The 25,251-nt window shown below is 28.1% G+C and overlaps 1 protein-coding gene across 2 annotated transcripts; it reads right to left on the bottom strand.

Annotated features, from left to right (window-relative positions):
- LOC136980421 (glycine receptor subunit alphaZ1-like) lies at nt 1–22,256 on the bottom strand. 2 transcript variants are annotated; one of them, XM_067276529.1, is made up of 8 exons: nt 22,107–22,256; nt 13,917–13,999; nt 12,344–12,411; nt 7,202–7,425; nt 7,057–7,139; nt 2,648–2,782; nt 2,188–2,564; nt 1–292 (listed from the first exon to the last, which is right to left on the bottom strand). In XM_067276529.1, exons 1-8 carry the CDS (start codon nt 22,181–22,183, stop codon nt 119–121), a joined length of 1,221 nt encoding a protein of 406 aa, XP_067132630.1. In that variant the 5' UTR covers nt 22,184–22,256; the 3' UTR covers nt 1–118. The 2 variants fall into 2 exon arrangements, with proteins under 2 accessions (XP_067132630.1, XP_067132631.1); XM_067276530.1 differs by lacking the exon at nt 22,107–22,256 and adding an exon at nt 14,112–14,332 and having other exon boundaries at nt 9–292.
- Nucleotides 22,257–25,251: the final 2,995 nt, after the last annotated feature.

Here is a 25,251-nt window from a genome sequence, read left to right as displayed (position 1 = left end):
TAGATTTTATTTACGTTCAATTATATCATAACATTGAATTAACAAACATTAGATTATAACTAAATACATATTGTATTATGTTATGCACTGTATAGATTTTTTTCTTTGAAAGCAATGATTATGTTAAGTAATAAGGCCAATAAAAGATATTAAAAAATAAAAAACACACGGGAAAAGCGACTCTGCTTGTTTTATCGATCCGTTTTGCAATTGTTCTTGTTGTAAGAAATATTTTCTTGCTCATCGGTTTGATAGGTTCGTTCGAATTTTCGCAGTTGTTGCAGTTAGAATTCTATAAAAATATAAATAAATTAATAATATAAAGATTATATTTGTGTATTTATGCAAAATAAAACACGTACATTATGATATTGAAAAAATTATTAGAATTTATCATACATATAAATGAAAAGACAGCTTTCGAAATTAATAGTATTAGTATTTAAAATAGTAAATAGTTCATTAATAAAAATTAAAAATAAAATTTATTTTACTTTTATGCAGAAGTAAAAATAGTTGAAAATCAATGAAATCAACGCCTAAGACAGTGGCAATTTATCCTATGGGCAAAAAGGGCAATTTCCCGAGGACCCCATCAACACGGGACCCCAAATAAATCTTTTTATAGGAAAATATTTTCCCGAAAACTTCCCCCGAAGAAAAATGTCTGAAGGTAACACCGTACATAAGACCTCTAATTTAAATTTGCCTGGACCCCATGAAGATATACTTCATGGGGTCCAGGCAAATTTAAATTAGGGGCCCTACTGCGCCACTGACTTAAGATGTCTATCATTCTACAAACGAACAACACTGGGAATAGGCAAAAACGAAAAATTCAGTTTTCGTATTTTTGAACTAAAATAGCAATAGTAAAACAAAGTTAAATAGAAATAAGTCTGTCTATAATAGAAAACTATTTATTATATTTTATTGTTAAATAAAGTCTGGTAATGAAAGTTATAATAGTTTCATAAGATAATTTCAGATTATATATGTGATATGTATTACTTTAGCAAAGATTTAAAAAAAGAATTTAAAATAATATTACAAAAGTTCAACTGCCAATATTCTTATTGGCAGCTGAACTTTTGCAAATAAAGTAAAGTAAAAATAAATTATTTTCTTTATCCTCTGTCAAAACTTTTAGCCATCTTTAGTTTTGACACATCCAGATCCAAAAAATTTTCTAAATTATTCTGACTACTATTTCTGGAATACTGCCAGGTATTCATATTACTATTTCCCAAAAGAAGTACTACTATATTAAATAACAAACAATTCTACAAAATTTGAATTATCTACTTTTTTACAGGTAGGTTATTGAAATATTTAAGTAACGAAATTATATTCTATGGCCATTTAAATTCTCTATTTTCTAAATATGAAAAATATATTTATTGCTAATGCTTAGTTTTTAATTAGGCCTATACATAGTGTTTTAATTATTATTTCTAAATATTCTTAATATGAAAATATAAATTTTTAATAGGTCGATTTATGAAAATATATCTCAAATATTATATTGCTATTATTTATAAGTAGAAACGAGTAGCAATTTGAAAGCATACAGTGTAGTGTTTCTATAAAATGACTCGAATTCGAATATTGTTCATAAATGTTGCATTTTTTTTATTCCCCTGATAAATGAGATACCCTGCAGAGAAAAGATATTAACGAATAAAAAATGAAGATAACAACGTGAATCTGATTGAGAATTTCTAAATATACTGAACTTTCTACCAAGGCCATGCACACGGGAAGCTTTGAGGTTGCATCCTTATTTCGGAAAAATTAAAATATTAGTACTGTATTTTGTATATAATATTTATTTGTGCCCGTTCAATTTCTCCTTAGTCTTTTGTATTGTGTTACTCTATATATCCATATTGTAAAAATTAATAAACTACTCCTATTACCCCATTTTTAAAAATCCTAAACACGAGCCTGCTTTCTACTATTTAAATAGTTTATCAATAACGAATCCAGATTTGATTTATATATAATGTAATTATAATAATAAAGAAAACATTGGATATATCGAATATTTTATAAATTATATAAAAATGTATACTTTCTCTTTTAGTTTTATATTTTATAGCATGCAATATACATAGGCCTGTATTAGTTATGTTTTAGTTTCAGCTAAACAGTATTTGTAATTTAAAGAAATGATTTCTATCTTACCTCCGATAATAATGATTCAGTAATTTTGATCTGTCGTTCGTATATGTGTTTCCATTGTTTCTTTCGTGCCAAATAACTAACAAATGTGAATTCCAAAAGAGCAGCAAAGACGAAAGTAGTACACATTCCCATCCATATGTCAAGCGCCTTTACGTAGGAAACAGGAGCCAGATTGGCTTGTTGATCAGTGCTCTCCGAAGATATGGTCAGAAGTGTTGTAACTCCGAGTGTAATTCGAGCTGGAATAGCGTCGACATCTAACCAAAATGATACCCACGAAATAAAAACGATTAAAATTGAAGGAAGGTAGCTTTGAACTACGTGATAGCCAACGGACCGTTTCAAATTTAGTTCTGCACGAAGACAACTATATTCGCCTTAAAAAAGAATAATAATTCATCAAAACTTTAATATGTAAAATATGATTTTTATTAAAATTCATTACAAATTATATATGAACCTATGTGAAAAGATTCTTTGCATCGTGAAAGTTTGATACTCTTCAGTTCAAACTGTGCCATTTTCAATCCATCGTACATAGATACAGCATTGTCGCTCAACCATTGTAATTCAACTTCTTTCACTGTTCTTGAAACTAAAAAATGTAGATAAAAATATGACAAATAAAGTCAAGATTGTTTATAAAACAATCATTTAAATCACTAAAAATGTTAAATTTACATGAAATTATTAGAAATTATTCTTAATACTAACTAAAACTATGGATCAGTCAGTTTATGGGTAAGAAATGAGAGACAATATCTTGATGAAAATTATTCTATTTCTTTATTGGTATTTATTTTAATAAAGTTAAATTATTATGTAGCATCACAGTTCTTAATAACGATTTTTTTCTAATTAACCGCAAAAATATGATAAAATAAACACGATTACTTAGATGAATGCTTAAAATATTATTACAGTGTATTTATTATTATAATACTGTAATATAAAAAATATTTCTTCTTTCAGAGCATAAAATATTTTAATATTGTAAATAATGAAATTCAAATTGAAAATTCTATAAAATAACAGGCTTTATTTATTAACTTATTTAAGTATTGCTGTGGGTAATTTCATTAAGGAGCGGAATATCAGTCGCAATTTATGTAGAGCTAAGAAAAAGCTTTTTTTGAAAAGGATGAATAGTAATTTGGCGTCTGGTGAAAGTAAACAGTTCTGGCGATTTATTAATTTCTTTATTGGTAGGAAACGTAGTGAACTCCCGGTTCTTGATTGGGTATCGTACATTGCTCGGAAATTTTGTTCTAGGCAGTATTTACCAGATATCGCTGTATATAATTGGTGTATGAATTGGCAGGACGAGTTGTTGGATACCGAGATAACGGAACAGGAAGTCAAAAAGGTTTTAGTTTCCATGAAAAATGGGACTGCTCCAGGTATAGATGGTATACCGGTGGAGCTGTATAAGAATCATCCAGAGTTGGTTGGATATTTGGCAGGTTTGTTCAATAATGTCTATCAATCAGGAATAATTCCATTGGATTGGCGTATATTTAAGATCATTCGTATATTTAAGAAGGGGCGTAGAGATTTGCCGTAAAATTATAGACAAATTTCATTATTACCGACTATTTCTAAAGTGTTTTGTAAAATCTTTGGTAAGCGATTGGTAATGTGGTTGAATAAGTTTGTAGTTCTTTCGGTCTTCCAGGTTGGTTTCCGGTCGGGTTTTTCAACATTGGACAATATTTTTGTTTTATATGCTTTAATACAGAAGTCTTTAAGGAAGAAACGAGGCAACTTTACGTCTTTTTTGTGGATTTGACTGCGGCATTTGATTCCTTGGATAGAGAAGAGACATTTTGTGAAGACAGCTATTGAAGATTGGGTTGAGTTATAAATTTGTAAATTTTTTGATGCAGTTATATACTAATACAGAGGCATGTGTGTCCGGTAAAGAGGATATTTCTGATCTTTCTTTTTTACGTTAAAGGGTGTGAAACAGGGTTGTGTTTTGAGCCCATTATTGTTTAATCTATATTTATTTCCACTGGTAAGTAAATTGAATGCTTCTGAATTAGTGGGTATTGATCTTTTGGGAACTCAGGTGAAAATTTTGACGTATGCTGATGATTTGGTGGTTATGGCAGACTCGCCCTTGGGCCTACAGAGATTGATTGGGCCTACAGAGATTTTTTGGAAATTGCATTACAGGAGTTAAATCTTTCTGTGAATATTAATAAATCCAAAATTATGGTTTTTCGAAACGGAGGAAAACATTCTAAAAGCTAAAATTGGTTTTTACAAGAGTGTAAAATAGAAGTAGTTGATGAGTATAAATATTTAGGTGTATTCTTCCAGTCTAACGGGCCTAGGGGCCTTTTTATGCTCTCTTTTGAGTGGTAAAGGGCCTTAAACCACAAATAAAAAAAAAAGTCTAACGGGCGTTTTTCTAAACATTTAAAGTATATTCATAATAAAGTGAATATAGGAATAGATAAGATTATTAAGGTATGTGTTTCTGGTAGATTGGTACGGTGGAAAGATAAGTTAAAATTGTTTGAGGCTTTTATACAGTCAGTACTGTTATATGGGTCCGAAGTGTGGGGTTTTGATTAGAAAGACAGAGATGATAATCTACAAATTAATTTTATTAAGCGTCTATATTCATTAAAAAGATGGATTCCATCGTATATTATATATTTGGAGTTTCAAAGCGTTCCCCTTTATTTTAATATAATAAAAAGTAATAAAAGTAAAAAGATGGGTATACAAACAGGTTGCTAGTAAGCTTACTGAGTCGGTTAAATTATTATTAATTTCGTTAAGAATAGCGTGGGGAGATCGTATTATGTCTTTGATGCAGAAGTTCGGTTATCGAATGGATCCGACAATGGTTAATGAAACTGTTGCCTCTGATATTTTAATGCGGCTTGCGATCAATTATGTAAACGAATTCAAAAATAGAGCGGCCAACTATAAATATAATAAGTGGTATCGGGATGTTTTTAATGATTGGGGGTCGCTGACTTATTTAAATATGGAAAGACCATTTTGTATGATACAACAGTGCTACATGTTCGATGTAATACATTTAGACGAATGAGTTCTCCGTGTATCAAGTATTGTGAGTTCTGTGATTCTTGCGTCAATTTTGATGCTTATCATGTGGAATGTAAAGTTTTAACTACAGATAGACAAAAGTGCTTTGGAAAAGATTACTTGTCAATTCAATCATATAGGCAACTGTTGCAAGACCATAACAAATATTACTGTATTTATAGGTTTATTACTAAGATAAACGATCAACAGGATTGATTCGATTAGAATAAGCTATTTTTTATTCTTTCTTTTTTCAGAAGTTTGTCGACCAGGTGGTGTGATTACAGTATTTAAGAGGACATCTGGGTGTTGGCTAGTTTGCAGCGTTTATGGTCGGCGCTTTTGGGCGGTTATTAATTAACACTTTAATATTTTTCAGGTATTTGTTTAATTTACTTTGTTTTATTGTTAGTTTTAGTTTTATATGCGTCGACCAATCGCTGCCACTTTCTTTTGTGTGTGTGTGTTTATTTGTTATTTGTCATTTTGTTTTTTGGGGTAACATTTATTGACATTAGAAAGGATATGATGTGAATAATTTTGTACCTCTTTTTATTTATAGATTAATTGTCACGTGTCTCTTGTAGAAGATACTGTAATTTTGTTCTTATATTACTATGTGTGATTGTAATATTTTTTTTGTTTGGTTCATTTATTGCCTGTACATACAGGGCCTTCATTGTACTATCAAATAAATAAAAATAAAACTTATTTAAATTTTAAAATATTACATCGGCGATAAAATCGAATAAAAACGTTTATCAATAGGCGGTTCTCTGCAATAAATGTAATATATCAAACGTCGCAAATTTTTATGAAGATTCATCCAATCAGGATAAATATTGGGAGAAAATATCTGATGATATTTAACTTCAAATAATCATTAGCATGATAAAAATTAAGTAAAATAACGTCAAAATATTCTAGAATTAATTTAATGTTTTTTGTACCCTTTCTAGTTTTTCAATGAATAATTAATAGGTATAAAACAAACCATAAATAATTCAAAGATTTATTTTTAGCAGTTTCTTTTAAAAGAATCATTAAATATGTCATATAATTGACGCAAAATTTGAAATTTTGTTCCAAACTTTAAATTGTTCTTTATTATTATTATTATATAATCAATATTTAAATATCCACGTTTAAAGTTTTATTAATTATGAGGTTTATTCTTCTGTGTTACAATATATTCAATATAAAGTATCCAGCTACGATGCTTTAAACAATTCTTGTAGAATACACCATCCTCCAGAGTGACATTAATTAACATATCAATTACAAGACTATTGTCTCAAGATAATTAAATTACTGAAATTAAGAATTAGATTTCCTTTTATTTTAAATGAAAGTATACAGCCAAAACGAAAGTAGGAAGAGACAATGGAAATTAATTAACAAAAACATAAAAGAACGATCATACATTATTTTTTCCAGTTTTAATTTGAGTAGAGAAAAATCTCTTGTCGCTAATTCACAGCGAAATATTAATCATGTACGAAAATGTAACAATATTCATTCTGTTTAATGGCTGCTACCGTATACTACTTTAACGTTTTTTCAACATTTATTAATAACAGATAATTTTTTATAAGTAGTTTACAAGAACGATCTATTCTAAGTTCCATGTTAAGATTTTTCTTTACTTTCGAAGTTTTTGTTAACTTATAAACATGTTTTTTATAATCGGTATAAAATTTTATAATTTATTAAATTTCTATAATCAAAAATACGACGAAAAATCAATTTCTATAATTTTTACTATTATTGCACGATTTAAATTTAATTAAAACAGACACTTACATGAAGCAAGTTCTATAGTGCAAACTTGAGAATCTAAAGGATATTTTCCCATATCCATCATGCAGGAGAACGTTAGTTTCAATCTATTAAGAAATTAAACATTAAAATTTTATTTAAAATTAAATTAATTTAATTGACAATTTACCTCAAAACGTAAAGAATATCGCCAGTAGGATGAATGCGAACGAGAACGTTTGGCACAGTCACATATTGAAAATCACCATGTTTAGCATTTGGAAAGTATACATCGGGTCTCCATACTCTTTGGATCAAGTTTGGATCATTTAAATCGAGTGGACGACTGAAATTAGTGCTTTGCATTCTCTTATCCGTCCAACGTTGTCTAAGATATAAGTCAACTTCATAATCCTGTAATATATTTTTTGGGAGAGTTACGTTTAAAATTTTTATGATAATTGTAATCGGAATCGGAAAAAATCCGAACGTCTACAAATAAAACTTTTAATTATTTTCATAAAAAATTACAAAAAAAAATTTCTCGTTTATTAAAATTATTTATCCAATAGATTAGGCCTATATACACAATATTTTAAATCATTTGGTCTTATATTTATTCAATGGCGTATTTAATGTAAATATGAATAACAATTCTTCCTAAGAATGAATCTTATAAGCGAAAAGAGCAATAAAGCATGTAATTATAACACTAAATTTTATAATTACAAGTTACATTATAATGTCAAATTATATGTTTCACGCAATTTCTAGAGATTAATAGTTTTTAATGAAAATACAAAGTAAAAGTAAATTCTACATGAAATTTACTATATTTACAAGTATGCTCAGCGGCAGAGTATTTTGTTTCGTAGATAAAGCGAGCTACTTAAAACCCCAAAAATAACCAACTTCGATTGTTATGAAATGTTTTGTAGAACAAATAAAAAGTACATAAATTGAAACAGCTAAATTTATTTTAAATTGGAATAAGTAATAATCAAGCTTTGATTATCTTTTGTAAATACAAAGAAAATATTTTAGCACACAAATCATTTTGAATTAAAGGGCACTCGGTATAACGCAAAAGCTCTTCCATTGACAGCACAAAATTTAAAGTGTATATATTAACAATAATACACAAACACCTAATTACTTGCTGAGCTTGCTTATATCTTTATTTTCAAACGTTTTCAACCTAGTTATTATAGGTCATCCTCAGGAAAAATTTATTCCATTTTCACATTCGAATATATAGCCTTCGAATGCTCGTGATATTACAACGTTTCGAAATTTTCAAAAATTTTAACGGTTTAAATAATAACAAATTAAACCAACTACAAACACATTAAAAACATTACTAATTAACAAACATAAAATAAATAAATAAATAAATAAATATTGTATCAAAAGTAGATTAAACTAGTTAAAGCTGCCATGTCCTTTCTACGGGTTTTTAAATCCCATTTCTTTTTCTATTACGTATTTCCATGCTGTTGGAAGATTATTTGCGTCTTTTGCATTTAAACATTTGTTTTCCGCCTTACTCTTATATATTTCTACTTTCTCCATCCCTAATGCAATCGTCGGGGAATGGACTGCCTTTACTATTCTCGCTTCATCCCATTTTACGTTCGCTCCTTCCTCTTGTCCCATGATCGCCAAAATGGTGTTATTGTGCCCTTTTTTTTACATCATATTTGTGTTCTTTTATACGTGTTGCCAAATTACGTCTAGTTACTCCAATATATTCTTTTGTTACCGCTAATTGCTCGTTCTCAAATGGAATCTTATAAACCCCCGCCTTATCCTGCATTCTCATTGCGTCCTTATCATTTCTAAGTAATCTGTATATGCTTGGTGCTCTTTTATAAATCATTTTTGTGCCTTTATATCTACATAACTCTTCTATCACCCCTTCCATTTTTCTGTCGTACGTGAACTTGCCGATCCGATCCTCTCTATTAAATCCTCTGTGTCTATGCTGTTTGTAACTCTTAAGTAACCCTTCTATTATGTTTGCTTTATAACCTAACTGCTTTGCCACTTTTTTAATTCTGTCAATCTCCTTAATTTGATCTCGTACATCTGTGCAATATACGTACGCCCTTTTAATAAGCGCTTTAAACGCTGCCATCTTATATTTGAACGGATCATTAGACCACGCCGGTATATATAGGGGCGCAAGCGTGGGTTTTAAATATACTGAAGTTTGTATACCTCCCCTTTTAAACTTTATATTTATGTCCAGAAAATGGAGTTGCGTACGGCTTTTTTTGTTCCATTTTTAGCTTTAACCCATGCGGATTGTCATTCATAGCAATTAAAAAATCTCCAATCTTCTCGTTCATCCTTCCAAATTATCAATACGTCATCCACATATCTCTTGTACATTACAATGTACTCCTCAAATGATCTTAGGATATCTTTTTCTAGTTGACGTACTACCAACTCGCATAGGAGTCCCGACATGGGACTTCCCATCGGGACACCTTTCTTTTGCTTGTATGTCACCCCACCAAATCCAAAAAACGATTGATAGCACATCAAATCCGCAAGTCCATTTAAGTCCTCAACATGCGCCGCCAACCCTGGATTATGCTCTATCAAAAATTCAGTAAGGGCATTGAAGCATGATGTTAGATTCACGGACGGGTACATGCTTTCATAATCCATTACCGTCCCCACCTCATCGCTCAGTATAGCGTAGTACGTCAACTAGAAAAAGATATCCTAAGATCATTTGAGGAGTACATTGTAATGTACAAGAGATATGTGGATGACGTATTGATAATTTGGAAGGATGAACGAGATGAAAGATTGGAGATTTTTTAATTGCTATGAATGACAATCCGCATGGGTTAAAGCTAAAAATGGAACAAAAAAGCCGTACGCAACTCCATTTTCTGGACATAAATATAAAGTTTAAAAGGGGAGGTATACAAACTTCAGTATATTTAAAACCCACGCTTGCGCCCCTATATATACCGGCGTGGTCTAATGATCCGTTCAAATATAAGATGGCAGCGTTTAAAGCGCTTATTAAAAGGGCGTACGTATATTGCACAGATGTACGAGATCAAATTAAGGAGATTGACAGAATTAAAAAAGTGGCAAAGCAGTTAGGTTATAAAGCAAACATAATAGAAGGGTTACTTAAGAGTTACAAACAGCATAGACACAGAGGATTTAATAGAGAGGATCGGATCGGCAAGTTCACGTACGACAGAAAAATGGAAGGGGTGATAGAAGAGTTATGTAGATATAAAGGCACAAAAATGATTTATAAAAGAGCACCAAGCATATACAGATTACTTAGAAATGATAAGGACGCAATGAGAATGCAGGATAAGGCGGGGGTTTATAAGATTCCATTTGAGAACGAGCAATTAGCGGTAACAAAAGAATATATTGGAGTAACTAGACGTAATTTGGCAACACGTATAAAAGAACACAAATATGATGTAAAAAAAGGGCACAATAACACCATTTTGGCGATCATGGGACAAGAGGAAGGAGCGAACGTAAAATGGGATGAAGCGAGAATAGTAAAGGCAGTCCATTCCCCGACGATTGCATTAGGGATGGAGAAAGTAGAAATATATAAGAGTAAGGCGGAAAACAAATGTTTAAATGCAAAAGACGCAAATAATCTTCCAACAGCATGGAAATACGTAATAGAAAAAGAAATGGGATTTAAAAACCCGTAGAAAGGACATGGCAGCTTTAACTAGTTTAATCTACTTTTGATACAATATTTATTTATTTATTTATTTATTTTATGTTTGTTAATTAGTAATGTTTTTAATGTGTTTGTAGTTGGTTTAATTTGTTATTATTTAAACCGTTAAAATTTTTGAAAATTTCGAAACGTTGTAATATCACGAGCATTCGAAGGCTATATATTCGAATGTGAAAATGGAATAAATTTTTCCTGAGGATGACCTATAATAACTAGGTTGAAAACGTTTGAAAATAAAGATATAAGCAAGCTCAGCAAGTAATTAGGTGTTTGTGTATTATTGTTGGTAAATCTGCTGAGGAAGTAAGGATTGTTTATATATTATTTAAGGTTACTTGTCGTAACCAACCTATTATTTACTACATTTTGTTTACAGTCAGACTTAAAAACAAACAAAAAAAAAAAAAAAAAAAAAAAAAAACACTGTCAAAACGTCTCATACCGTAAAGTTTCAGTTTCGAGCACATCAAAATCACGATGTACAGTACATACAGTACAGTAATTACCAAGTAGCCTAAACTAATCTCTTTTCCAACACTGTAGTGCGAAATGCGTATGTAAGTTTTTATAAGTTTGAGCTTGATAAACTCGACTCACCTTTTGCCACTAATACTGGAAGTGTGAGAAGGATCCGTATAACAACGGAAGCATTAGACACATTATGCAGAAATTTTTGTTGTAGTATGAAGAGAAGTAACTTACTGCTGGTGTAGGCACAGACTTTGGAAGTCTTTGGATATTGCTATTACACAGATTTTCAGCATCAATATCTTTGTTTCCATTACGTATTAATGAGTTTTCTAAATTTTTCCAATCCAGAATTCTTCATTAGATTTTTTATTTATGTTGTATGTAGCGCACAGAAATTATTTTATGGTGGATGAATGGGTTCGAATGAATTATTTCGGAATTGGCTGGCGCCCACTCTCGTCTCACCCTAGTGCCGCCCATAACCTCAAATATTAAATATCCGTAATCAATGATCAAATTCTGACCATGGAAATCTAAAATTATAGAGTATCATGAGAAAAATGAACTGAGGCAGTTCTGGATACTGTAAAGCTGTGTCTGCGATTACCAAGATTGCCATGTTTAATTCTAATCAGCTTTAGAAAGAAGACCGTTATTCTATCTACGTTTTAATATATGGTAAATAAATATAAAACAGTTCATTTATATACAGTCTTGACCCTTGAAGATCAGTACTGCACTCTCGTCGTTTACCTTCAATCTCAATCATAAATGGTAAAAAAAAATACCAATATACACCCGTATATCAGATTTAAATTATATGAAAATAAAAAATGAAATATGTACAAAAATCGGCATTCATCTAACTAACTCCATTCTCGAGATTAAGGAAAGACAGACAGACAGATAGACGGGCGGATGACTGAAAATTTATGGATCTACAATTTTTTCAAATTGCAGCCCAATTAATTATAGGAAATATTTATTTAATAATTTAGTAATTGTACAATTTAGGATCATTAATAAATAAATAAATAAAGACAGCTTAAGCTTATGATAATTATACGTATGTGCGTTAATTATCTAATATATATATATATATTTAATTAACTTCCTTACCATTGTTGCCGGATTCACAGCTCCAAAACTTCTTAAGTATAATTCGCATTTAACAACTGTTGGTAATGCTATTTATTAGGAGGGGAAAAGAATTTAAATTATTAATTTCGTATAATAAACATTAATTTTATTATTTGGAATATTTCCAAACATGAAAAGTAATAAATTAATTTTAGAAAGTTTCAATTAAAGTAAAAGAGAGAATTTAGGTTTGTGTTACAGAAACGATCGAAATTACATTAAAACAAGAATAAAGAACAAAAAAAGAAAATAGAGAATTGACGAAAAGATAAATTGAATTTATGTTTCTGACAAGCTTAACGTTAATCGGATTTTGTAGTTGTATCAAACGAACACATTCAACCGCAATAAAATGTCATTCTACAGCTTTAATATAGGACTAGAATATATTAACGAGTCGTTCTAAAAAGCCAGATAATGTAGTTTTTGAAATTCGTTTTAAACATTTTACAACTTAAAATTTGAAAAAAAAAATAAACTTTTATATTTACTTCAACGAGGAATTAATTTTTAAATGCACTTGTTTTCCTGTTTGAGACGTCAGAACAGTTAATAAAGAGTGTCATTTTTCCACTACACAATGCTAATTTCTTTCTTTTTTTTAATAAACTGTAGACTGTGATTTTAATATAGATGTAAATTATAATTTTAGAAAAGCATCCATTAGATGTTGATACAGAAAATCAATAGGCGAGTAAAGCTATTGTTTTGCATATAAAAGATAAAATATCGCTATTTGAATCATAATATAATCTACTAATTAAATATAGCAGATATTAAAAGTTAATAAATAACATTCTCTTATTTCTTGATTAAAATCTGATATTTTTAATCGAGAAATTGACTTTTCTGCTTTATATTTTTAGTTACTTTTAGTGTAGATTTATTAAAAATATATTTTAAAAAGTTTCTATAAATTTTCAAATTGATGGCTAATTTAAACAATTTAAATTTAAATAACAAAATATTTTTATTATCGCTTTATCACATTTCTTTTTGATCAATTATAAAGATTGTTAAGTCTATTTCCAATAAAGAAAACGTGACGTATTAATCTCGATTAAGCACTCATATATTTCGGCCAACCCTTTGCTATCACGTGTCAATTTCAGCTAATCATTAACTGACTTGAATCATGTTATTTCCAATACAGAAAATGGCATGTGTTAGTTTCGATCGTCCACATCTCAATTCTGACTAATCATAAAACGAGTTGAACTGTGTTACTTCCAATAAAATGACAATGTTCTCACCAATTACTATCACTTTGTCAATTCCGGTCAATCCCTGAACGAGTTAAATAATGTTATTTTCAATAATGAAAATAATACATATCAGCTTTGACCAATCACTGTCACGTATCAATTTCAATCATTCTCTATCATGTGTCAATACCGACCAATCACTAAGCTAGTTAAATTACACTATTTACAATAAAGAAAAAGTCACGTGCCAATTCTAATTAACCATTATTGTGTGTCAATAATAAACAAAAATTTTAAAATAAAAATATCATTATTATTAATATTATAAAAGAATAAAAACAACTTACTCTGCTTGTGATTTGGAGTGATTCTTCTATCATAATCTCTCAACAATTCATCCAATATTAATAAATCATTTGATAATAAAGCACTAAAAATAGTGTTTGAATAAATAAATATTAAACAAATATCTTAAGGTAAAAGAAAAATATTGAATTTTAAAGATTGAGTAAATTATGTCATGGTATTCTTAAAACCATTACATAATTTATAAAGCTTTTTAGAGCGAAAATAATCGTGTTAGATGTTTACTTTCCTGCTGCAGCCATCAAAGATTCTTTATTCAATTCTTTCCTTTGAAGAAAGGATTACTTCCACAAAGTAATCCTTTCTTTATTATTTGTTGACTCAATTTATCCATTTAGCCGCATTTAATTAACATTATACTTTAACCTTGGTTTTTGTATAATTTGAAACCATTCTTATCGAATTTTTTTAGCTTCGTTTCTTTCTTTTGAGTAAAGCTTCCCTGGCAAACAGTTTTATTTTTTGTTAGAAGGTAAACATATAGGTAAAGTATATATTTTACCTAGTGGTAGATGAATTGTATAAAATAAGTTATATACTTTTTTTAATTTATAAAAAAATATACATAACTTTTTTATACAATTTATCTACCACTAGGTAAAATATATACTATATATTATATATTATAAATAAATATATTATTTATGTATAAAACATATATAAATATATATTTATGTTATATATAAATTTTTAATATATATTTAAAAAGTAAAACTATTAACTAATCTTATTGATTGTTTAGGTTTGTAAATATTTATTGATCGATTATAAGAGAGATACGTTACAATTTTGGCTAATTAAGATATTTTAAAGATAAAATGAAAAGTGATGTGGTGAAAATGAAATTGGGTTGTGTGAGATGTGTGCACTGCACTGCTTTAAACCAATGAAATTCTCACCAAGGTACTTCCAGAATTCCGAGGTACACCATAAGTAAAATATACAAAAAATATGAGTTACAAAGTACATATCAAAATATGCTAATTTACTATCTAACCGGGATCTGTGATCGTAGGTTGCACGCGACAGAGACATCGTCTACTTGTCGCTTCACATAAACTGGGGTGACGACTATGACATGTGACTCGCCAAAGTTACACGTGCACAGGTCCTGTGAAATATGACTGCAAAAGTGTAAAAGTTGAAGCCTCTTAGAATTCCTTTTGTCACAAACGTCAATTGAAATAAACACGCAGGCAAATCATTGTCCCTTTTGAATCTACACCTATTTATCGTATTCACGTTCCCACCATAAACTCTGCTCTTAGAGGCTGGATTAATGGAGTAATAAACTAACCAATTGCTAAGCTAATTGAATATTATCATTTCCAACGAAATGATAGGTTAATCTAATGTTTATTTTAGTACTAGTGATATAATGATCAATCAAGTTAATGAACTAATTTCAAGCCATTAGTTAAAAATAACACGAACATTTAAATTAAAAATGATCAATTACTAATTAACATAGCTAGCGTAAAGAAATGCTATATTATTAATATCATGGTCAATCGTTTTATTATGTGAAAATTCTAACTAGGGGAGGACTGGCTATAGGGCAGTTCTGGCAAATGCCAGAAGACCGGCGCCGAAATGGGCCGGTACTGTTAGAAATTGTATATGTGAAAGTGCTGTTTGTTGAAATTTCCAAGTATTATTTATTAATTACATTCAAATGTAATTGATTATACAAATACTTTTCAGTTTGTTTTATTTACCATTAATATTTGACACTAGGTAGTAAAGCAAGCGAGTTAAAAGGTGGCATTTCGTGTAAAAGAAATGACAGCTGTAAATTCATAAATTATGTGACAATTTTAACCACTTTCCAAGATTTAATAATAAGTTTTAACCAATTGTAAAGCATCTTATTTATACAAATAATCAATAAAATTAAATAATTAAGATCATAGCAGAGAAACAAGAATAGAATTTCGAAATTTAAATTAATTTGTTTTTAACTATTTTTTCCATCAACAAAAAAAATTTCTCGCTTATTTTTTCCTTCCTTTAAAAGATCGATTTTACACATTGCAAATGAAAGCAAAAAGAAAAGAAAAAAAAATGAATAGAAAAACCAAATTGAATATGTGTAATTAGATACTTTTGCTCTAAGATGCATTATTTTAGTTTAATTAAATTCGTTAAACAATACCCGAAGACAATAAAATGTATACAGTTAATTAGTATTTAAGTGGAAAGTTTCAAGGTTTACAAACAACACTCGTTTAATACACAAAAGATTCCTAAAATACGAGTTATAAATCGCCAATTTTACAATCAATTTCATTATGTACTTTAACAAAGGCAATCAATTAGTCATTAAAAAATGAATTACAGTTTGTTTGTTTCATATTTTTCAACCGGTAAACCATAATATAGGCTTATGTAGAGAGTAGAGTTTGCCAAATATACCCAAATATATTTGGTTATAATTGACAACGTATACTCTATAAGTGGATTAAAGACTTAAGCAAAATATATTAACCCAAATAAAAGTCGTATCCCTACTTTGATCCTTTTATCGAGAGGAAATAAATAAATACGCGAACATCAAATTCTATTGAGGCTGGATGATTCCCATGTTTATCTGTATAAAGCAAAACTTAACAGTATCACAAGCAATATAAAATATGTCTCTTAGGCACTTGAGACAGTTCTGCTCTTCCGATTCTCAGACTGTATTTCACAGTTCATTGTGATGCCTTTAACGGAACTTAAATGCAATCTTTTCAATGAATGATGGAATAATCATTCTTTCTCCCAGACTCTTCCAACATGTTGATGAACTGTTCCATCCAACACAATAGACTAGTCTTGACTAATGGCTGGCGTTATAAGCATTTAAAATTGCAATATATGTGTCTGTATATGCACGTAAAAAATGCCTGAAATATGCATTATGAGTATTAAAATCGTCACTTATATACATTAAAATGCCTACAAATTATATTATATTTCTGTCTGCGAGAAAATCTTGTAGCAAGTCTCTTACGTCACACTTTTTATATGGCAGGATATAAACACACGACAATAAGCGACACAAAGAATTTGAAAATTGTGTGTCACAAAATGCGTATTAGAATAAAGCTTCGAATAAGAGATAAATTAAGAATAAAATTACATGTTTAATAAAATTTTATAACGTTTTATGCTGTCTAATCAATTATCATTGGATTTATTTCTATACATACAATTTATTTCTTGCAAGATTTTTGAGGATGACTGGGTTAACCTTTTTTTTTTTTTTCTTTTTTTTTTGTCATATTTGTTATGTCACTGATCTAAAATAGCAGTATAGTTTTGTTTATAGCTCTGTACAAATGATGAGAAATGAGTAAGCGCTCTTATTATTTACTAAGTATAGATTTAGTATCGGAGTAATATTTCGTTTCCAACTGATATGAAATAAAACTTAGTTTCGGGCAACTAGAACTTAGCTTGGATCGTTTTGATACTTCATTTTGGATCGTTTTGATACTTCTTCTTGTAAGTACTATTTCAATATGCTAAGACGTATGAAAATGTTTTTTAGCAGGAAACAATTTGTGGCATACATTACAATAAAGAATTTTTCCATCTATTTTAAGCGACTAGAATTCAAACTTCTGCACGTACTTTCTTAGCAATTAAGCATTAGTTTTTGCTGTTTTATACATATTGTTGATTGAACTTAACTTGATAAACCAAACATACAATTTCGACTACTTTACTCACAAGAAATTATTTCCCTAATATATAATTAAGCATTATATTTACACAATTTTTTTTTTTGTTAGATTTAAACTTAACAATTACGAGTAATAAATAAACATTTACAATATCTTTAATCCAATTGATTCAAAGTATTTTAATAATTTTTTTAAAAAATGAGTAATTTTCAGGCAATGCAAGACACGATCGTTTGTGAAACTAAAAGAATGAAAGTTATGCCAAATTCAGAATATACTTTTGTATTAACACGTTGCTATGACGTATCATCGTATAACATCACGACACAGTAGATTTGAAAACACTGCTCACATTGATGTGTTATTAGATTAGTGTATTTGTCATCAAACTACAGGTGCCATTCTTGGGTGCATGGTTAAATGTATTTTTGTTTTGTGGAAAGCTGTTTGTTTCAGGAAATGGATATTACTCAACTGTTGAATGAACTTGATGAAGAGGATGAGATTTTGATTGCGACGGTTACAATATTAGTACAACATAAGAGAAAAGATTGGTTGCATCTTATAGTACTGATAGTTCAATATTCGGCGAATTTCGTTACCTATAATAAACATAAAAATCAAGACCGACTCGTAAACTGCTTCTGAAGACTGACGAAAATCTAAACGGTTTGATCTAAGTGTTAATGCACGTAACGCTTAGCTAGTGCCTCTTGTCGTCAGCATACCTCAACAGATGATACATCAGCATGTGAACGCTCTGATAGAGATGCATGAATGATTTTTCTTTAACACGTATTCTTACGTGTTAACACAAAACCTCAGCCTAATTTGAATGCGATGTTAAACGGTTCAAATTTAAAACATTTGAATTTTGCGCTCTTATCCGTAATTAGATAGCGGACGTTTCTGACGTAAACTGTATACGTATGTGCATAAAGAATTCATTGTACAAATGGCATAAAAGTATATAGATCATTTGAATATATATAAATATAACACCTTCAATCATTTAAATAAGTTATAAAGAATTTATTTATCTCGAAAATGGTCAAACCTACAGTAAGTCTTAAATGCATATTTTATACTCGTTTCTAAAAATGCATATACAATATGCTTGAACAAAATACATTAATTTGAACTACTTAGACCCAAATTGTGTTTAAATTGAGATTTCGACATCATAGAATTTACAGAAAAATATGCAAGTGCATATAAACCGACCCTTAGTGATGACCTACCTTCTAATGTTCAACATTATAACAAGCATAAACACGTGTTTTAATTAAATATTCATATTTTTTGAAATTATTCCATTTTCAAGCGTTGATATTGTTTAGTACGACGTTTTTTTTCAAGCCTTCGTCTACAATACTTCTATAGGAAGACATAAAAATAACGTTATGCTAAACAATATTAAATCTATTAATACTGTATTGCCAAATATGATGCGAAAAAAAAATTTGCAATAAGGCGCACCCCAAGTTTCCTCTTCGAAAAATCGAAAGTGTTTGCCTAAATTTTTGTTTTTCAATCGGTAGATCGCGACCTACTTGTGATATTGCAGTTGAGAAATAAATTCTTTAATAAATAAATCTTGTAACGTCTTATGAAATGCTAAGAAGGATCTTAGAAAAATTTTGTCATATGGATAAGGCGTATTATCCTGTAATAAATGCTACGAAACATATTTATCCTAAAAGTGAGGCATCCTATTCTTATAAAACAATCTTATCTTAGAAATGGGAAATTTTTATCCTCTAATAAATGTCAGAAAGCGCTATCCCGAAGTAGGCCAGCTCATCCTTACACATCACAAATTTCGAACTTAGCAACAATGAAATATACTATCCTCTCAGCTTAGATAAATCGTAAGTTAAACAAGTATATGAATTTAACTGTTTGTATAAAAGCGAGAAAAACAACGATTTAAATGATTAAATGATTACAAGATTGAGAAAATAAATGAAATTTTACAAATGTTACATACAAAGATCTATCTCGAGTGACGACAACTTATTTTAAACTGTCAAACTAAGCTAATTATCGACAATCTAACATAGAAAATTATTCGAATAGCGGCTATTCTTAATTATTTTAAATCTGTAAACTGTGATTAGTATGTGCATGTTAAAGGAAGAATAATTAACTGGGCGTAATACATTCACATTAAATTAAGTTGTTCTAATTGAGTGTCATTCTCATTACTGACTTAAGGTCACAATTGCCACCATTTCTTGATATATTCAATTATTCTTCGACTATTTATTATAAAATTTGTTATTCGATATCGTATAATGTAACGTGTTAATTCATTTAATAAATAATTTAACTAGTTTTATAATTTTCTTTTAAACTTTTATAATGCAAATTACTTTTCTTAATTTTTAATAGGAAACATTTAGAATTTTCACAAAAAACTCTAAATTTTCTTATATAATACTTCAATTGTGTTTCTCCGTTAATAGTTATAGAAACATAGAGCGTGACGGACTTACATAATTGCTACTATATTTAAAAATAAATAATTAATTAACATTGACTGAAGACGCATACGCTTCTTAATTAAATTCTGTTGTTAGCAAAGGAGCATAAATAAGTTAATAATAATAATATTTAAATTTATTTTACCATTTCGACTATTTTAAATAAATTTCCTCGATTTTGAGCGCTGTGCATTTGAAACGGGCGCCATTTTTTATTTTAAAATAATAGCAATTTATTTTTTAAAAAAATCTGAAATTTTCTCACAATAAATTCCAAATTTTTTCAAATACATAAATGCTATTTATATTCGCTGAAAATCTCTATTAAGCAAGTTTTAGTGAATTACAGTTTAGAGCGTGATGGACAGACAGGAAAGCTAATTTGTTATTTTAAATAATAAATTAATTAAATAACATTTTAACTAACGATGCAGTTCATATTCGAGTATTTTTAATTAATAAATTTAAAAAAATAATTTTTTTTTAGCTTTGAAAATATTCAATTATTAATATGAAAATTCGGTAATTAAAAAAATGTTTCAAGTAATGTAAGCTGATCGAGTTACAAATTTTTATTTTAACGATTATTAAATTCGAAAATCGAAATTTATGTCACAATATTCATCAAAGTTTTAGAAAATCGATCATTCGAAAGAGTTTGTTTTGAATTGAAGCCAAAACTTGGTGAAAATCAATCACACTCGAAATTTTAATTAATTAATAACCGATAAATGTCAAACAGTATTGAATATTTTTACGGTTAAAATGAAACTTAAATAATTACATTTTAATGTATAGCCTACAATCGTATGTTTTACACATTGGAAAATAAAGGTTATTGGTGAAAAATGCGATTTTTCTGAGTCGGAAGTCACGTGACGTGCACCACACCCGAATAATGTAAGTTTTCTGTCAAACTTTCAATGATTGACTAATCTCCACGATGCCGGTGATGAATGATTTATCCAGGAATGAGGAAAAAACACATATAAAAGAATTAGGTGATATATTATTCGTAAATTTTAATTTTAAAAAAAGGTTAGTGATCAATAAATGTTATATTTAAAGTATAAAATATAAGTTAAATTATAATTAAACACCTCATATTATTTTCATATTCTATAACTTAATATATATATATATATATATATACATACAGTAATTACTATGACAATATCTCAGTTATAAGATAAATTTATAATTAAATAATATATGAAAATATATCAATCTTTTATTTATATAAATGAATATAGCCTAATTTTTTATTTATTATATTTCACAGACTGTAAATTATAAATATATATAGAAATGTATAAATTATATAAGAAATGTACTAATGTAGAAATGTACTATATAATTTATATAGAAATGTACAAAAAATCATAGATAATTTCGTGCCTTTTCTATATATTTACGTAGAAAGTTAAGGAGTTATATTGCAATATGCAATATTTACAAAATTAAATCTTGTAAAAATATTAATTATTTATAAACTTATTTATTAGAAAAGTCTTCTTAAATAGGCCTACTGAAGTTTCGGCATGCAAAAGTTACTTTTATTGACTATAAGATAAAGGTATGATACCTGTATGACTATTACTATCGGCTCTTTGTCTAATGGATAAGAGCCGAGTTAATGGAATGTAATTTTTCGAATATATTTCTTATAAATTACAATTTTCTTCATACATCGCCTGTTATGAAATTTCAATAGCCCATATTAAAACGTCAAATTCATATGAACTCATTAACATATGAATTAAAAAATATTTTAAAAATGCGTTTAAGTAGATGTAAATTAATTTCGTTTCCTTAAAATATAGTTTGATAATTTAAGAAAATATTAGCCTTATAAACTTTTATTTTATTATATAAAAATGTTAAAAATAAAATTTATATTTTTTGTATATAAAACGGTTTTATTTTCAAACTTTTTATAATTTTTTTAAAAATTATTCGCGATGCAATAATGATTTTTATAACATTATTATGTTATTAGTTATATAATTCTTACCTTTCTATGGTTTCTGTTGCAAGATGCTGTCGAGATAAGAGCAAGAAGAGCAAAACGTTGACACTCAGTCGGTGCATGGTGATCGAATGAGCAACTGCTATACAGTTTCAAGTTCATCATGTCAGGCGCCACCTGACCAATGTGTTTCATTTAAACGTTCTGTAGAGCAGTTATAGATCTACTTACGTCACCAAATTTCAAATTCTTAACGTTTAGATTGAATTACCGCAAATTAATCAACGTGTATTTACGAATATATATTTTTTAATCTTAATATACTATTATCCCATTTTAACTATAAACACATATATTACATTTTTTATATTATGTCTCGCCTCTTTAACAGTGACATCGCATATGAGAATCGACGCATTGTCGCGACAGCAATTGATTTATAAAACTCCATTAATAGACTATATATTATATAATTATTAAAATATCATTTTCATATTTCTCGTAAGCAAATGTATAGTTATTTTAAGAAATATTTGGTAAATTTCTTTGATTTTTGAAATATTATTACGTCTGTGAAATCATTATTTTATTTATCTAAAAGTCTATATTTTTAATTTTCTTATTGTTATAAATTAAAATGATTTAATTGGCTTACGTGTATTTATACTTGTATGTAAAATTAATTAAATTATATGTATCTGCAGCAAACTAGAATCATGGATACGATGTTTTAGACTTGCACACGTACTCATTGAAACGTATATATAAGCCTATATATGCTATACAGTATGCTTTATCAGTTCATCAGTTATTATTTTTCAAAATGCCCAGATGACTAGAATACAGTTTATCTGATTTATGTATGTATATGACAGAGAGAAGAACAGAGCCTAATGCCATTAACTAAACTTATATTCTTCTATAATGAATTTTTCTCGTAATAACACAACTTATTCTGTTTTCAAATACTGTAGGTCTATATATATATTATACTCTTATATATTTTTAATATATATATACTGTATATAGGCCTATAAAGCATTATATTGTCAGTGGTACTCTATTATGTCATCTTGAATTAAAATGAAACTACAGAAAAATTGGTGAAAATAATTAGATTTCAGCAAAAGGTATTTATTGAATTTGTATTGTATGGTAGTTTATTATTATGAAATTTGATCATTATGACACAAACATTGATTAATCAGTTATTTTGTACAGTAGTTTTACTTCATTGCATAAAACAATTGAACTTATCGTAAAATCTTCGACGTATATGCACATTTTAAGTCAATAAAAACAAAAACAAAAAAAAAAAAAAATACATATTTATTAATAATTTAAACGTTTACCATAAAAGAAAAATGACAACACAATAAAATAATTTGGATATAAATCTGCTAATATAGATATCGTTATAATAAAGTTTGCAGATTTTACATCCTATCTATTAGAAGTCAAATAATTTCAAAGTATTATACAGTATATCTTATAAATTAATAACTTCTTTAGAATAATAATAATACGTAGACTTACATAGGATCATTCTATATGCTCATTTTGTGTTGTGAAAAGTCTGATAATCGTATGATACATATTAAATAATTAGAAAATTCACGAGGCAGAATAATTGATTATTCAATTTGTTAGCAACATACAATTTATATCAAGTTTATATAATTATTGACCTTATCCAGTTAAGTAGATCCAAAATATCCTCTACAGATCAGTATATAATCATTGAGAGAATTGCAATTTTCGAGTAGAGTGGCGAACAGATTAAGTTTGTTTTGGTCTAAAATCAAGTATTTAATGATGTATTTAGAATATTTTGATAATAAAGTATAAAGTATAAATCAAAAATAAAATAAACAACAAGCAAGTTAATAAAATAAAAATAATATTATTGTTAAGTTTTGTGTTACGTATCTGGTGTTTAGATCAATCTCCTATTATGTTAGCTACGTAAAGAGATTTCAGTTAGATTAAAAATCATGACGACAGTTAAGAACTAAAAACATAATTATAAACATTATGAATTTATATAAATTTATTTCAGAGATTATTTAAATATTTGAGGTCATCAATGAGAAAAAAATATATATATATATATAAAATACTGTTTTAAAATTATTTTCCGAGATAACAATAAATACTGTATTCTATTATGGTCAATAATACCTATATTGACTTTACAAAGGATTGTTACTGGTGTCAATCCAATAACTTTTCATTATTCCATATCTTTAATGACTGTCCGGCGTTAGAGAAATCTCACCAAAAATATCAAATTAATGACTTAATTCACAGAAATCAAGAATCAAACTTCAGATCTAAATTTAATAATTTAACATTTAATTATATGTATAAAATAAATAATTTTTTCATCCATATTACCAAAGAATTAATCAATCGTAATGTTGGTAATACCTTTGTTTAACTAATCATTACGACAACTATTCAGAAATTTGTACACTTATTTATGTCTTTTTTTCTTTGTTAATTACTACCACTACGGTTTGTCTACACGGAATTTATGTGATCGTATCATTTATTGGTGTAAATACAAGTCTATTAATATTGTTTTTTCTAACCCCCCTGTAACAAGGTTCTTTTAATATAATAATTCAATAAATAAATAAATAAATTATTTTTCGAGGTAATAATTTTCATTTGAATGACAGTAAATACTAAAGTTAAATATTCATTCTTTGTATAATTCTTATGAGTAAACCGAATAATGCATTTGTTGTCACATCATTTATTGATTATTCTTTCAATTTATAGACCTTGTATCTAAGAACTATACGCTTAAGTTTTAATATAAATGATTAAAATTCTCGACAATAAAATAATTTTTTTGGAAAAAAGAAGAAAAATACCAGTAATTTTTAAAATGATTTATTTTTCAAACTTAAAAATATATTCGAAAAATCGAATTAATAAAAAAAGTAATGTAGAGACATGAATTTTTCTATTTAAATGATTGCATTATGCATTATTTCATAAAATCGTAAGAAATAATTTAACATTCCATAAAACTTTCGACTTTTTTTTGAAAAACTTATAATTTTATTTAACATTTAAAACAGTTAAACTTCTAAAATAAATGATATCAAGTTGATAGTATCTTATGTATATATATAATATTCGAGTTTTTACAGATTTTAATTGAATTTGAATGTATATA

Source organism: Centruroides vittatus, unplaced genomic scaffold (genome assembly GCF_030686945.1).
Source record: "Centruroides vittatus isolate TY-2023 unplaced genomic scaffold, ASM3068694v2 contig_7, whole genome shotgun sequence".
Classification (NCBI taxonomy): Eukaryota; Metazoa; Arthropoda; class Arachnida; order Scorpiones; family Buthidae; genus Centruroides; species Centruroides vittatus.
The sequence above is the reverse complement of the archived record's forward strand: the minus strand, read 5'-3'. Positions and strand labels throughout refer to the sequence as shown.